Raw genomic sequence first — 15688 nt, 5'->3', positions numbered from 1 at the left:
TTGCAGGAAAACGTTTCCCAACAGAAATGACAAAGAGCCAAGCCATCTACCCACTTAAATATTTTAGTATTAACTATTCCTCCATTTGAGAGCTTATTAATTAATTTAATTTAAGCCATAACGCAGCCAAACTCAGTATTGCCTCAAAAATTAAAAGGAGCTGCAATTTTTTTAACTTTTTGTTTTGCACAATTTAGTATTCACAAATTACGTACGAATGTTCTTGAAATTGACGGATGGTTGAAAATTAAAGTTAATATTGCTCACTAACGACATAGCTTTTGTATAGACTCAACTAAAACACGTTCGTAATTAATTACCTAATAATGGTTACACGTTTGTAACTAATTACTTAGTAATAGTTACACACTTTTCTAATGAATTACCTAACAGTAGTTACACTTTAGTGACGAGTTACTTAGTCGACATGTTGAGGACCGAATATTAACATTATCCGGCTACCTACAGCTTCCAGTACAGAAAACAAGTTAACTTATAACAAGCTCCTCGAACCGTTAAACGAACATCATAAAAATGTACAGTCTGAAATTAAAAACTGTGTCAAGAGATAAAAGAATTAATGTAATAAAATCGTTAAAAAAGATTTCAGTGACGGAATACCAGCGACTTGTCAATTCAATTTCATGATGAACGTAGTTTCACTGTGAGGTTGCCCAATATTATGTATAAATAAACGACGTACATGACAAGAGGTAACCTACTTCGTTTGCGCTACTTGAAAATAATTACTCATGTTTCTCGTCAATTGACATCTTGGACTCAGCTTCAGGGATTTCATCCTCAATGGATATATCGACAACAGCAGCTGAGGCAGTAGTTCCGTTAACGTTAGTTTTCTTAATCATGGTCTGCATCTTATCTTTCTTATCATATTCATCTTCCTCAGGTGTTTCAGCCTGACCACTTCTCGCATCTTCATTATGTCTGTAGTACTGACCACTAAGCTGCTGTATTAACGGCGTATAATCGCCACTAGCTCCTTCAGAAACCAACTTTTTCTTGCATTCACATCTCTCCATACCAGCAGCGGTATTTTTTTTAGCATCATCATTACTGTGCTCGGTTTTGCACGATGCACAACGAGATTTTGTATCGGAAGACGATAAGGAATTATGAGCGTTGGTGTTAGTTGATAGTAGCAGGTCCCAGTGTATGGTAGTGTTGAGAACTTCGCGTTGCAGCCAAACTTCATAGGAGCGAGTAAACTCTTCCGTGAGCTCAACTTTGCGCCCAAGCACTGAAGTTATGCAGTTGTCCACGGGCTCGAACTCACTCTCGCCCTGAAAGTGCGTATATTTGGACTGAATGGTTCATAGTGAGTGGGGGTTAATAGCCTATATACCTAGGGCCATACTTTCAAAACTCGCTAAGTGAACGTAAGTACTTACGATTTATTTTCTTTACAATGATTGGTGGATTTTGCTTGAAAGGCCGTCAGTGATTGGCGGAGGAACTTACGATCTCTTAACTTTTTTTGAAAGTATAGGCCCAGGTCTTTTATCTACTAGTTATTAGATAAGAGCCGTTTGAGGTTAATAGCGAACAAGTCAATGAACCACTAGAAATTAAATAATAGATTAGTTATTAATTATCAAGCAAATAATGGAACTAAAAACCTTTATCAAATGTAATTAGACAATTTTCGAAAACCATTAGTCAACACAATACTTGAAAAATTGTTGTCAATAAATTAATCCTCAGGACAGTGACAAGCAGTGAGGAAAACGTTGACTTATCGCCATCAATGAACATGATCACTGGAAGATGAAGCGTTATCATGTAATACTGGTGCAGGTAATACTGGTAAGGTAATACCAGCACAGATTACAGGTAATAACAGCACATGTTACAGACAACACCAGCGCATGTTACAAGTAACACCAGCACATGTTACAGACAACACCAGCACATATTACAGACAACACCAGCACATGTCACTGACAGTGTGGGCGTGGTGGTAGCGGGTAGCGGCGCGTGTTAAAGCGGTCAACCACCGCTTAAAGTGAGCACATGTTACAAGTAACACCAGCACATGTTACAGACAACACCAGCACATGTTACAAGTAACACCAGCACATGTTACAGACAACACCAGCACATGTCACTGACAGTGTGGGCGTGGTGATAGCGGCGCGTATTGAAGCGGTCAACCGCCGCTCTAAGTGAGCACTCTTCGGTCTGGAAGTCCCAGGGCCGAGCGTCGGGATCGTTGCCGTAAGCCCAGTCATCGTTGAGACGATGGCGAACCTGCATTACAAATACATTAATTATTACTCAGTACTTATCTTTGCATACTTCAACCAATTTGCATCTATACATACTCCTGCAATTACAGGGTCATCAATATTTAGCGTTACATAGTTTTTTCAAAATCAATACGCTCGCAAAACCGTCAAATGTGTCGTATGGAACCATGTCGACTGTTCTCCGGAAGGACCTAAATTTGTCCCCCATTCAAGCAAGTCAAAAAACACCAACTGTCTTCTCAAGTTGCTGACAAACGCCTCCAAAGATCCAAGATTCTTCTTTCCCGCANAATGCTAAATTCAAAATAAGTAACAAATTTGATCCCTATTTTTGAGCATACAAATGCCACAAATGGTGCTCACCATCTGCTATTGTAATGCTAAAAACGCTAATTACTACCTATATAAACCACAAATTTGATCACCATTTTTGAGCATACAAATGCCACAAATGGTGCTCACCATCTGATAGATTGCAGACAAGGTCTTCATGTTACTCTTGCGCCATTGTCTGCCAAGATATTTAGTCTGCATCTTGAGCAGCTTGAGAACGTAGAGCTGCATCATAGCGTGCTTCACCTGAAACATTACACAAAATTATGATGAACAAAATTAATTAATCACGGATTACCACGAACAAAATAAATTTGAACAAATGTTACACGCTCGTCGCCGATGATGTAACATTACAATTCTTATTAAAATTCCGATCCAAACAAATTACTATAGTAAAAATTAAAAATTATTCGAAAATTTCCAAGACCAGGGGCGTTTCAAAACTCGTTAAGTGAACGTAAGTACTTACGCTCTATTTTCTTATTTATGATTGGTGGATTTTGCTTGAAAGGCCGACAATGATTGGCTAATGAACTTACCATCTCATAACTTTTATTGAAAGTATGGCCCCTGAATATTGGCATATAATAATATACTGTCGTCATCAAGGCTCAAACCCATGAGAATAAAATGCCAATGTCGTAAAATCGCGTTTGACTTTCTCGCAATTTGATTTTGAGATGCAACTTCCAGTATCAAAATTCACCATACATGTTCACATCTTATCACTCACCATGAGAGTACGTATGAGTGTTCACCATGAATGTTCACTATCTTATCACTCACCATGAGAGTACATATGAGTGTTCACCATGAATGTTCATTATCTTATCACTCACCATGAGAGTACGTTTGAGTGTTCACCATACATGTTCACCATCTTATCACTCACCATGAGAGTACGTTTGAGCTGTCTCTTATACACATCTAGATGTGTATAAGAGACAGGGCGCATACAGAGGCAATCATTGGGGATTGCTGCTCATACAGAGGCAATCATTGGGGATTGCTGCTCGAGACAAAGAGGCAATCATCAGTGATTACTGCTCAAAACAAACAGGCAATCATTGGTGATTGCTGCTCATACAAAGAGGCAATCGTTGATTGCTGCTCGAGATAAAAAGGCAATCATTAGTGACTGCTGCTCGAACAGAAATAAATCAGCAATAAGGTCATTTCTTTTCTCATTCATTTGACATGCCACAATATGAATTAACTTCATCAAGAAAAACCATGAAGAATTTTCTCACCTAGTATTTTTAAACATATAAATCAAATTATTGAAATTAAAGACTTACCTGCTAAAATGGTGGGCACTGTCCATGTTGTGTAGCTGCGGTTGCAGATTTTCTAGGAGATATTTTCTAATAACACCACGAAAAAATCTCATCTGAGTGATCTGACACAGTCATTTTTATGAATGAAGGTAAAATATTTTAATTTTTAATTTATTTTATTAGTTAATTAAATTTGTAATGTAACTCACCCGACGGAACGGCCTGCGTCTGACCATGTTGTGTTGCTGTTGCTGCTGATCCAACATGTCCGTGGCCGGGGCGGGAGGAGAGGCCGGACGAAGAGTGCGACAAACGCTCACCTATTTCATTTTTATGTATTAAGTGATATCAAATTTTGCAAGTATTCTACATATAAAAATTTACCTATTCTTTAGAAAAAAATTCTCATACATGCGTGTATCAGTTACATGTATATGATGCATTATGTGGTGTGAAATTTCCAAAAAAAATCATATAGAAATTTCACTTTCTCCTATAAAATACTTTTCACGTAGAAACTAATTGATCTTCTGTGAAATATTTCTTATGTATGCATGTATGAAGTTTCATTAAAAAATAGTTTACACATATCTTTCTATCATTAGAGCAAGTATTAGTTATCTATACCAATAATAGGGACTATTATGCGCAGAAGCCTATCAATTGCTTCCTTACATATAAAGGATAAATAATGAGGATAAATATTCAATATATTCTAAATAATATAATAGTTTATGTCAAGGAGACGCTCACCGTGTCTTCCTCAGGACCAAGGCAGGGCAGTCCTGCCTTCACGCGATACTCGCCTGCACAAATAAATAAATAATGAAGATTTAAGGATTTACTATTTTTGGTGCAATATATGCAATCAATAAATGCTCCTAATTATCATGCCACTGGCCTCATAATGATCATTATCTAGCATTATTTTGATATGATTATTACTATTGTAATATTTACTTTTATAATTATAGAAATAATGATTATTTCTTACTATAAAAGGAATGATAACAATTATTATTATTATTGCATATTATTCTCACTATAATCATGCCAAAGGTCCCTATATATGAGGTTATTAACAACACAAACCGAACCATGTTGGTATTCATTATTATTTTGGTATTCATTAATATCTCACATTTACAGGTTTTGTTATTTATTATCTCACATTTATGGGTTTTGGTATTCATTATTATCTCACATTTATGGGTTTTGGTATTCATTATCTCACATTTATGGGTTTTCATATTCGTTATTATCTCACATTTATAGGTTTTGTTATTTATTACATCACATTTATAGGTTTTGGTACCTATTCATTATTATCTCGCTTTTATAGGTTCCGATATTGATTATAATCTCACATTTATAGTTTTGGTATTAATAATCTTAGTTACATTTATAGGTGTTGGTACCTATTGATTATTATCTCACATTTATAGGCCCATAATGCCTCAGTGCCGCCCAGGGTGACCAAAAGGATCTTCCAGAGCAGCAGCAGGAGCTTCCTGATGGGGAAATGCGGAGGCGAGGAGTTACAGAAGCGCGTCACCATCCCCAGCAGCGTCACCGCCAGCAGCTCGTCAGTTTCTTCTTGGGGCTGCAAACACACAAAAATAGTCTAATTTTGTCTATTAAGATTGTGCAATGGATCAAAAACTTAAACTATATCTGAGATTGGATTAAGAGACTAAACTTTAACTCAGATTGAATTAAGGATCTAAACTATATGATACCATCTAAGATTGGATTGAGATATACAAGGACAGCAGTGTATAAATGATCAAGGCTAAAAGCTACCTATATCTAAGACGAGATTAAGTCTTCTTGTTACTGCAAACATACTGAAGTATAAAATTTTATTTAGATCAAGATTTATCTAAGATTACCATGCAAAAAATCTGATAATGTTAAAAAAAGATGCGTACTGGCACACAAAATACAGTTTTATCATGTAGCCCCTCAGGCTTAAATGAGAATCCTTTCATGAGCCTTTAAAATTATAATAAAATATAATATTTGAATAATAATTTATTACAATAAATATTATGATACAAAAATGAGAATAATAAATGGTGTTGGTCAGAAAATAATTTGGCTTAGTCTCCAGTAAATATTTTTACCAGTGCCAGATCAGCACAAAAAGCTTCACGAAGTTGTTTTTCATGGTCAGTGTCCGCCAGTGAAGGCCAGCGCAGTGTCTCGACCATCGTGTAGAGGATGGACAGCAGTACACGAAGTTGAGATGAGGAGGACAGTGTGAGGTGACCGCAGCCTTGTTGTTGCTTATTGCTTACTGAAGTACTGCTGCCATCTGGAGACACCCAGCTCCTGCAGTCATCAAAAAATAGTTAATTGTCACCAGAAGCCTAATTAATTATTATAATAGTGGAATTTATTGCTGAGCTGTTATGTTATTGTGCAGCTTTTCTTTAAGCCAATAGAATGAACTAGAATGACCACATCACCAAGAAATCACATTCAGACAGTTATGCAGAAGATATCATTTGAATAGGTATCTCAATAGCATAGGTAATTTTGCTTCGATTCAAAATTCAATTCAGCACTTCAGGCAATCAGAAACAAAATGTTTTATTTCTTCGACATTGATAATATGAATGCAGTGCACTTGATAAAATAGATTAAATACTCAAATTTAATATTAAGAAGCTGCACACATGATGACCAGGCATTGCAGCGCAATAAGGTTACAAATATAGCAAATTATTCTTTAATCAAAAATAATTATAACACGTGGTAGAGCTGAAATGGATTACTTACTCAATTTCAATATTAAGAAGCTGCACACATGACGACCAGGCATTGCAGCGCAATAAGATGAAGCAATTTCTGCGCACCCAACCAACTTGCTCCTGGTCACTCTGCACCTCACCCCAGCATCCCTGTTTAGTTTATGTATTATAATAGTTTACATTGTAGTATATACAGTATGTATATGATAGTACATTAGAATAATTACCTACTGCACTCTACTAAATTATTTTCTATACAACCTTAATACTTGAAAATTAAGCACTGTTTTATTTTACATCAATTTCACATAAAAAAAAAAACAAGAATTTTAGGGAATCAGAAGGTGGTGCTGGCTAAGTTTTGTGCTAAAAAAACTTTAGAAAAATCACTTTAGAATGTTTAGCTGATCAATAAGTGCAAACTAATCAAAGAATAATGGATAATTGCTCTACTGATGAAAATGCTACACATATTGTCAACACTGGAATATGTATAGAGTGCGCCATGGCATTAATGCCACTAATCACAAGTGCATGTTTTGATCAAATATTCATAGCTTGTCATATTTTTCAATTCAAATATCCTGGATTTTTTTTCAAACATCTCCCTCAATAAATTACCTGTGCAATATATAACATAGCTCGTGAAGCTGTGGCTCTGGCTGAGCTATCACAAAGCTCCATCTGGTCAGTGATGCGAGTGAGGAGACTGAATCTTTTCTCCTCCGTCATGCTCTGCCAGAGAGCCAACACTCCTGCATCACTGCACACCATCTCAAAAGCCTGCAATAGTTGGAATAAATTACCTCCTTGTAGCTAAACAAGTTATAAAAAAATTCATTCTGAAAACAATGTAACCTGACAACTTCTCCAACAACCACAATAACCCTGATCATTCCTTATGCAGAAAAAGATGACAAAATGGTTCAATTTCCTCAATATTTGTAAAAAAATTATTATAAATAAGCAATAGAGAAATGCACACTGGACAATAGAGATAGATTATTTACAAATGGTTAATTGAAACCAACATGTTACAAGAAATCCTTTGATGTCCTAATTCAAGTTCAAACAGTATGGAAAATAATAATGAAATGGTTTTTCCACTTCTCAAACATGAAATTGGCTTACTAATTGAAGAAAATAACTATAAAATACACACATCTCACATTAACAGTCAAACAAATGAGTGCAATTGTACCTTGATGTTGAGCTGGAACTCAGGCCCTTCTGAGTATGAATAAAGCTCAGCCATCTCATTCTCATAGGAGTCCGAGTCTGCATACGTGAAATCAATTTCAGGGCAGTCCGTCATGCTTGTCTGTAAAAAAATACTTTTATGTTTTTCATGCCAAAAATTACCAATTTATATGTAAGAAGGAAGTAATATTTCCAATTTAACAAACATTAAAAAATTTGTAGGATATCAGAGATATTTATCATTGACCAGGCAGCCAAAGAGAAACATAGGCAGCATACAGTAGAAAAACATATATAATAATAAAAATAAAATAGACCATAAAATTCATTATTCATGATTTCATCATATATCTATACAGGTACTGTATACAAAAAGTATACTGTATACAAATACCTAACATAAATGACACCCAAGTCACGACTCAGCAGCTCCTGCACTTAACTTGCCACTTGTCAAAAAAAAACTCATTTTACCATGCTGGTTATAATTATAAGTTGTATATGGTTTCATTGCTCCACAATAACTAAGAAGCATTTCTGATAATGCTAAAATGTTATTGCTCTGTTTTTTAGCATAATATATACTTGCTATCATAGGCTGGCAACATGAGTGCGATGACAACTGGCAAAGTTAGTGGCATTGACACATGACAGTAGGTACTGTAGGTGTAAAGTCTCAACTATCATTTCAAAAGATTACAAAGTTTAATAAATATATTATTAATTTATTATTATTCTTAAACTGGGCCAAAGTGTTACTTCCTAAATTTTTCTAAAAGAACTTAAGCAAGGGCAGAATTGGAATTTTTCTACTTAATACTGAAATGTTGAAATCTTGGGGCACTAAATTCTACTGCCCACTAGAGTGCTAAATTTTCTGTACATTAGGAATATTATGGTCCAATAGTACACTTTTGTCAAGATTTAGATAGGAGCTGATTCATGTACCATAGAAGGTATCTTGCAGTTTCCAAAATGGCATGAAAGCTTTTGTTGCAGCCTAAATAGTAGATATATTCCAAGCAAGGACAAAGGCCATAGAAATGGGTGAAATTTACTACCTAAATGTCTACAAGCAAGCATGTGCGTTCTTGTTTCATTCACTCACAGGCAGCTTTGGCACAATTTTTCCAAATGGAAGCTTGGCGGCAATTTGCCACTAAAAACCATACAATACTGACAGATGGGGTAATAAGGGGTGATTTTGAGAAATTTTGGTTAATAACTTCTTACCATGAAACATTACATAAACAAATTTGAGCTCATTTTAACGGTCTTTGCAAGGGCTATCAGATGGCATCTCTGAAAAATTCTATATACTATTTGTAAGGTGCCAGACACAAACTAAAATTGTCCTGAATTACCACTGGTAACAGGGTAAGTTGGGACACTTGAAATAAGACCTAAATTTAAAATGTTTGAAGTATGCAGAATGTGCTCATCCATTACTAACATTACTTTGAAGTCCTCCTCTTCATTTGTGGCTGATGTAGATACAGAATAAATGACATTTTCTGTGATTTGTACTAGTTTTTCCTTTATTGATGAGATATTACCATACCAATCCATGGACATTCCATTGAGCATTGACAACAACATTGTCCACTGCAAGCTTCATATCAGCTGCCCTATAGCATTTCTTCAGTAGCTGTGAGCTTACATGTAGGGGTGGGCTTGTAATTTTTCACCATTTTAATTGTGTCAAGGGAATTCTCTATAACAAAATAAGATTGTAAAAACATACCTGAAACAGAAAGAAATATTTTAATGACAACTATCATATTTTTTGGCTAAATAAATCACAATTTAGGTTAATTACTTTTCATTTCATGTTACCTGATGCAGTGGTGCATAATTCTATCTATGACATTCTATGCAGAATTTTGTGATGACCAATGAATCAATGATGCATTAACTTTTTTGTTAAGTGCATTATTTTTTGCTGAGCAAGGTAAATGTTATCAAAATTCTTTGTGCTTAATAATTTTTTTTGTTAACTGGAGTATTTGCTAACCAAGCCATGAAGCCAAGGTTCTACTTCTACTGTAAATGTGTTATTAGAGGTGTCCTGTTTACCCCAGAGGCCAGGGTGCAGAAAATGGGTGAACATCAAAAGATCTTTGGTGACACATCAGCAGCAAAATTTACGCCTTCAGAAGATCTTGCCGACACATTTGGATTGAAATTATTGCATTTTAGAAATTACTTTGAAATCATTGCAATAATTGCAAGTCTGCCACACTCACGATGATGCATGTTTTGGGGAAATTTTCCCATGTATAATGACTTTTTTTAAGATTGATAAAGATTGATAAAATGATAATATAAAATGAAATGGCCATAAAATGAATTGGCCATAAAATGAAATGGCGCTGATTAATGAAATGACAATAAAAATTCCCGCACACCTGGCACATCTTCCTGAGTCCCTAGTTGCTTGTAGACTGGAGAGTAAGGATATACTATCAAAGTTATTAGCAGCATTTCCTTATTAAAAATTACCTTTCAATGCATCTTGAAAATGGCTGGCAATGCTTTGGGCTAAAAATCCATATCTTGGTGATGCGGTCACACCGTCACTGCACCCTGTCCCAGTGTCCCGGGGGTGGGGGTGCCGGTGACCCATATAACATTTTTAGGCTGTAGCAGAAGTCAGTCTGTCCCTTGTTACCCCGTTTGACAGTACTCTCTTATCTCTATGCTGGATAACATAATGGCAAAGCAGTAATTTTTTTAGACTCTCCCTCAAGTTCAATTTTTAGTCCTTTAGGTAGACAGTAAACCAGCAAAGTATCGTGGATACCAGCACTATCATACATAAGATACTGACTCAAATCTCGAGTAAATAAAGAATTTAAAAATGAAGTGATTCTAAAAAATCTCTGGTTTGCCACTATGCTGGAGTTGGACAATGATCAGTGATCACAGATCAGAACTTCAGAACCAAGAACTATAATTTTTAGGTTTGGATTATCATTTAATACTTAGGATAAATGCGGTATATTCCGATTTCCGACACTTCAAGTTCAAGGACATAGCAAAAAATGAATGGCTATAAAAAAATCACCGTACACGCAAGTGACGCAACTCAAGTTCTGTTTGCTTTACATCACTCTCCAAACACCGCACTACTCACCAGCAACAATGAAACATCACAAAATGTTGCCATATTTATTTAAAAGCCTTTAGAATGCAAACCTACCAAATCCATATATTCCGACACAGTGCGACACTGTGTGTGACTAAATTTGGCATTTTGTGAGACTAATTCCGGCCGCGCTTCAAACTCTACTAATTCGTAATTCCGACACTCTTTACAAAATGTTGCCATATTTATTTAAAAGCCTTTAGAATGCAAACCTACCAAATCCATATATTCCGACACAGTGCGACACTGTGTGTGACTAAATTAGGCATTTTGTGAGACAAATTCCGGTCGCGCTTCAAACTCTATGAATTTGAAATTCCGACACTCTTGCGTTCAAATTCCGATCGCTGTGTGAGCTATATTGGAATACGACACAGCTTGGAATTAGAACACTATTGAATATTGAACACTACTTATCTAGGCTTTTAATTAAGAGCTATTAAGCTTTTAATTAGTAAAATTTCAATTTTTGCACACAGCTTGGAACGAGTTGTGTGTCTAATTCCAAGCTGTGTCAGAATTAGTTTTTATGTGTCTATAACCGTCTCTTAACTTAATCATCTATTAATTTATTTACGACTTGAAATCAGCAAATACAAGTATACTAAAAGGATTCCTAATATATTCACAGACTTATTTAAAAATCTCAACCCATAATATTCATTCTACACAAACAGTTTATCACTATTTGGTAAAGCAAGGTCAACTATCAACTTTGACACATTTTTTGATGTTCTCGCTGGGTGATGGCGTGATGCGCAGTTGCGCACTGTCTCTCTTTGGATCTCCACATTTTCCCGCCAGACGGTCCAGACCTAGTGTTTTGGCAATAGTAGCTATGGCGCCGGGCGCGCAAGAGTATGACGTAACTATTTCAACCAACAACGAATGCGTGGAACTAAGAAAAAGCTTAATATAAAGGAAAAAAGTCGAGAAGTGTCGGAATTACCCACAATTTTGGAATATACCGCGTTTACCCTACCCTAGGCTTAGTAGGCTACAAAGCCATTTCAATCTTGCTAGGAATCTGTGGAGTGTGGACTGTGGACTGTGGTTTACTTTTGAATTTTGATAACAATATGGATTGTTTCTTCTGTTATTTGTATTCTGTAGCTAGGCTAGGCCATCTACATCAATCATTCAATGCTGCAACCTGCAAGTATGAAGTTAGTGGCATTGACTGATTCAGCAATTGACGGTAAAACTGTTGGAACTCCTGTCTCCAGGAAATTTTTGCATTGCATAATCTTTCTACAACTGATTTGATAATTTTCATGAAATTTTGGCATCCTTCCACAATGCAAATATTAACCATATCAATAGAAAGTAAATTGGAAGTAACCTGGTAGTCTGGTACTGGTAGCTGACTAGCTGGTAGGTAGGTCGTAGGTGTTATGCTCACCTCGGAGTCTTGACGTTGTCGACGATAAATTTCGAAAAGTTTTGGCATGCCACTTTTCTGAGATGCTTCACTATCCTCCATAGATATTCAAACAATTTGTCACACTAATAATAAAAATAATCCATAAAGGTCGAGATCAATAACGATTATGCTTCAAAATATAACACAGTTCAGCACGATGACACACGAAAAATGTTTCGCGATAATTTTTTTGTCTATTGTGTATTGACGTTATGCAGCTGCTAAAAAGGAAGAGACGCTGATTCCAGATTCTATCCTGCCGAGTGGATCACTCGGAGTCGGTGTTAGCACCAATATGCTTCATAACAAAATGCATTTTTCAGTCACTCAAGCTATAGGACACAGCTCGGATCACTTAATAAAAATAAAAGTTATACCATGTCATAGTCATAAACATAGTGTATTGATGAAGTTTTCTCATAACTACTATAAACTTGATGTGTGTTGACGTGAAACGTTGAAATTCGGGATTTTAAAATTCGACTGCATAATATAAAGCGAAAATGTGAACTTGCATTTTAAAACAATAACAATATAACTTCAACTAACTTGCTATACGGTAAGTAAATTTCTGTTTCTCACGCACTTAATAATAATAATAGCGGTTTCTGCGTTTAATAAGCCGTAGGCCTTTCGCCGATTCTTAACATCGCAGAACATTCACAGCTTGCTGCGGTCTCGAACTCGCAACTCACTGCTACAATTCTGCTGTGCTTTTAACCGCCCGGGCTCCTTGCCGATTCTAACCAGAAACTGGCGCACAGAGCTGGGATCGAACCCTCGCTCTTCTACGTCAATCATGGTAATCTGAACTTTAACCACTGGGCCACCCTTAACCCCACTTAAGAGGTCATTAAAAAAATATTGAAGGCTTTTCAAGTTTACTAATTTCAGTTATTTTGGCTACGGTTACAAGCAATATTTTTTTCTACATCTATCATTATCATATGACGTAAGGCTCATATGAGTCTGGCATACGAGTTGTTCAAGAACTATATACAATATTACACCCATTGTATTATTCATCGTCTGAATTTCAAATGAAAATAAAGTAAGAAAATTATAGAAATTGAGAATAAACAGTTAAGACCGATTAATTGCAGGAACGGCTTATGGACAATCTACTTCATTGAAAAGCTTCAGAGAAATGAAGCTAACGCAAAGGTAACTAAATGAGCTAAGCTCATTTGAAAAAAAAATATAACTAGGTACTCACTGCAGTGAGACGAAAACTTGAAATCACGGACGGGCAGACATGGTGAGCACCATGGTGCATTTTTTCCATAAATGAGAAAATGCACTAAAAAGAGGGAAGCATAGAATAAAAACACCATACAAAACCGCAAAAGCATCCCGTCCCACAGCAACGTATGCACCGGAAGCAAGGCTAAACCAAAGGGGAAATTAAACTTACATTAAACTAAAAACTGGGAAAAGATACTCTCGGCTAACTTCACAACATTGAACTCAGAGCATGATTTTTTTTTCATAGACTCACAGAACCGCGTGTCAATGGACCATGATACGTAAACATCTAAGGTTATCGTTAATATATAGTTAAAATTTTTGTTGGATACGAATTTCAGAAAATTTGATTCAACACGGCCGTATTAAATTCACTAGTAGGCTCTAGTAAAATGAGACTTCTCATCCTAGAAATACGGACACAAGGCATGTAAGTGCTGAAGAAAAAAATCTTCTAGAGCTGAAGCATAACGTGCAACACATCTAGCGACAACCCAATCAAATAGAGAATAAAACGAAACATGGTTTACAAATGCTCAGACTTAAACTAGAGTTCCTGTACCTATATATGACTATTATTTTTAGAGACCTACTGTATGTGGTTGATCGATAAAATTTTATACGTCTCATCAGAGGATCTCAGGAGAAACAAAGTTTTATTTAATCACTTAGAGTAAGTTACTTTGAACCCGTGCTTCGGCCTAAGTGCATTTGGCTCAGCATCAACTCATTAACTCAATTTAGAACTGACATTTTGCAGTGTAGAGACTATAATTAAGGACGTTCAAATTGTGCCAACAAGACAAATTACGGAAGTTTTTTGTATCCTTCAGAAACTCTACGACTAGGCCTTTTAGATTTCATGGGTCAGAGCAAAACTAATACTAACTTGTACATATAAACACGCGTCCACTGCATTACGCTAACTGCGAGAACCATGGCAAATGCATTGCGGTTCATCGGATGCAGGACGAACCACAGTAAACGCGCTTCGGTTCATCAGGAGTAGGAAGAGATGATTCGTCGAAGATGAGCACGTGCAGATCTCAGGTCCTGGCTTTAATCTTTTTAAGGATGTTGCTTTGCTCCAGGGCAGCTTTTCTCTTTCTCTGCAAAACATTAAGACAATGAGTTTCAGCTGACCTATGAATCAACAGCATGGAAAATTACTGAACAAAAGGGGATTTATTTGTATTTCAAATGATAAAGTTAACTTTTTCTATTCAAGCCCTCTAGTCAATCTTCACGAGGTTCACATACAAGAGTTAGACAAAATAAGGGAAACACCTGAGAAATTCACAACAGAAAATTTTGGCATGGTGTAGGTCCACATTTTGCTGTAATTAAAGCATCAATTCTCCGAGGTATTGATTCATACAAATTGTGACTTGTTTCCTAAGGAATTTCAACCCATTCTTCATTTAAAACTTCTTCCATCTCTTTTAAAGACGATCGGGACTGGACTTCAGACTTGCATCTCTAAAATCGACCATAAATGCTCGATAATATTCAGGTCTGGTGCTTGTGGTGGCCAAATGAGTTGCTTCATTAAAATGTTCCTCGTGCCATGTTTAACAATTACAGCTGTATTGATTGGGGCATTATCATCTTGAAAGATGGCATTCACCTTCTGGAAACAGTGCTTGAACCATCAGATGAACTTGGTTCTCCAAAATTCTTAAATTGAACTTTCCATGAAGAGAAATCATTGGTAAGAGGGATTTATAAGAAATAGCATTCCAGATCATCACAGAACCCCCGCCATGTTTTACATTCGGAAGGAGGCAGTCAGGATTAAATGACTCTTTTGGCTGTCTCCAAACGTAAACTCGGCCAGAGGTTGGAAATAAGGTAAAAGATGATTTGTCAGAGGAAATCACATTTTCCACTGCTCGAGGGACCAATTCTGGAGGTTTTTACACCACTTTAAACACCTTGAAGCCCTTGTATTTGAAACCAGATTACCGAACATAGCCCCAATCATTACTAGTCTACGACGTACAACCAATAAAACATATACATATACAATACATATA

At 36.2% G+C, this 15688-nt stretch overlaps 2 protein-coding genes across 2 annotated transcripts; both read right to left on the bottom strand.

The window, feature by feature from the left end:
* Window positions 1–597: 597 nt before the first annotated feature.
* LOC108672900 (striatin-interacting protein 1) lies at window positions 598–12672 on the bottom strand. Its single transcript, XM_018160657.2, has 12 exons — window positions 12387–12672; window positions 7838–7957; window positions 7258–7419; window positions 6665–6786; window positions 6007–6214; window positions 5318–5483; window positions 4634–4686; window positions 4090–4200; window positions 3496–3519; window positions 2730–2846; window positions 2131–2268; window positions 598–1301 (listed from the first exon to the last, which is right to left on the bottom strand). Exons 1-12 carry the CDS (start codon window positions 12465–12467, stop codon window positions 747–749), a joined length of 1857 nt encoding a protein of 618 aa, XP_018016146.1. The 5' UTR covers window positions 12468–12672; the 3' UTR covers window positions 598–746.
* A 1463-nt stretch (window positions 12673–14135) lies between these two features.
* Window positions 14136–14761, bottom strand: LOC108672902 (DNA methyltransferase 1-associated protein 1; the record flags this gene model as incomplete). Its single annotated transcript, XM_018160660.2, is given in 1 exon segment — window positions 14136–14761. A coding segment is annotated over 1 exon segment (63 nt), but the record flags the coding sequence as incomplete, so codon positions are not given.
* Window positions 14762–15688: the final 927 nt, after the last annotated feature.

The sequence above is a fragment of the Hyalella azteca genome, unplaced genomic scaffold, assembly GCF_000764305.2.
Source record: "Hyalella azteca isolate HAZT.00-mixed unplaced genomic scaffold, Hazt_2.0.2 contig15217, whole genome shotgun sequence".
In the NCBI taxonomy this organism is placed as follows: Eukaryota; Metazoa; Arthropoda; class Malacostraca; order Amphipoda; family Hyalellidae; genus Hyalella; species Hyalella azteca.
This window is presented reverse-complemented; position numbering and strand designations above follow the sequence as displayed.

Coding starts and splice junctions, on each gene's coding strand:
- LOC108672900 (XM_018160657.2), bottom strand. CDS start 12,467: ATGGAGGATAGTGAAGCATCTCAGAAAAGTGGCATGCCAAAACTTTTC. Junction 4,201..4,633: donor TTGGTCCTGAGGAAGACACG/GTGAGCGTCTCC, acceptor AAAATGAAATAG/GTGAGCGTTTGTCGCACTCT. Junction 1,302..2,130: donor GCTATCACCACGCCCACACT/GTCAGTGACATG, acceptor ACGCACTTTCAG/GGCGAGAGTGAGTTCGAGCC.